The sequence below is a fragment of the Frankliniella occidentalis genome, unplaced genomic scaffold, assembly GCF_000697945.3.
Source record: "Frankliniella occidentalis isolate FOCC.00 unplaced genomic scaffold, Focc_3.1 Scaffold152, whole genome shotgun sequence".
NCBI classification, from domain to species: domain Eukaryota; kingdom Metazoa; phylum Arthropoda; class Insecta; order Thysanoptera; family Thripidae; genus Frankliniella; species Frankliniella occidentalis.
Window position 1 is genome coordinate 125847 of NW_026267279.1, and position 727 is coordinate 126573.

The 727-nt window shown below is 64.4% G+C and overlaps 1 protein-coding gene across 1 annotated transcript; it reads left to right on the forward strand.

Moving 5' to 3' along the window:
- Nucleotides 1-6: 6 nt before the first annotated feature.
- Nucleotides 7-555, forward strand: LOC127750208 (lipase 3-like). Its single transcript, XM_052271182.1, has 2 exons — nt 7-25; nt 110-555. Exon 2 carries the CDS (start codon nt 115-117, stop codon nt 553-555), a length of 441 nt encoding a protein of 146 aa, XP_052127142.1. The 5' UTR covers nt 7-25; nt 110-114.
- Nucleotides 556-727: the final 172 nt, after the last annotated feature.

Sequence of the window (727 nt, forward strand, 5' to 3'; positions counted from 1 at the left end):
GTGCTGCGGAAGAACAACGCCCTGGGTAAGTAGTAAGCTGCAGTGATGGGCCGGTCGGTTCGCCGCTACGACACGTCAACCAATCAACCCCTTCCACCAACTCTTCCAGCCTTGATGCTGGCCGACGCCGACTACGACGTGTGGCTCGGCAACTTCCGGGGCAGCTTCTACGGGCGCCGGCACAAGACCCTCAGGGCGGCGGACCCCAAGTTCTGGGACTTCAGCTTCCACGAGAACGGCGTGCACGACGTGGCCGGCACCCTCGACTACGTGGCGCGCGCGACGGGTCAGGACTCGGTGCTGTACGTCGGCCACTCCATGGGCGGCACCGCGCTGCTGGCGCTGCTGGCCGAGCGCCCGCAGTACAACGCCCGCGTGCGCGCCGCCTTCCTGCTCGCGCCCGCCGCCTACTTCCACTACGTCCGCGGCAGCTTCAAGCAGACCCGGCGGCGCATGCGCTGGGGCTACGTGAGTATCACGTCCTTATTCCTGAGATATGGGCCAAAAGCCGGCGACATCGGCATGATGAGCTCTATGACCTTGCCTAACTTTTAGGCGGCTCACTAGGATCGACGACGGAGGGTGCCCCCTCCCCGCCCTTGTCTTGTAACGCGCCTTACATACAGCGGGTTTTGTACCCACCCACCCTTTCTCCCCCGGTGCTTCGACTCTGGTAGCACGGCCATGGCCATGAGCACTCACCACCCCCTTTGGTGCCTGTGCAGAG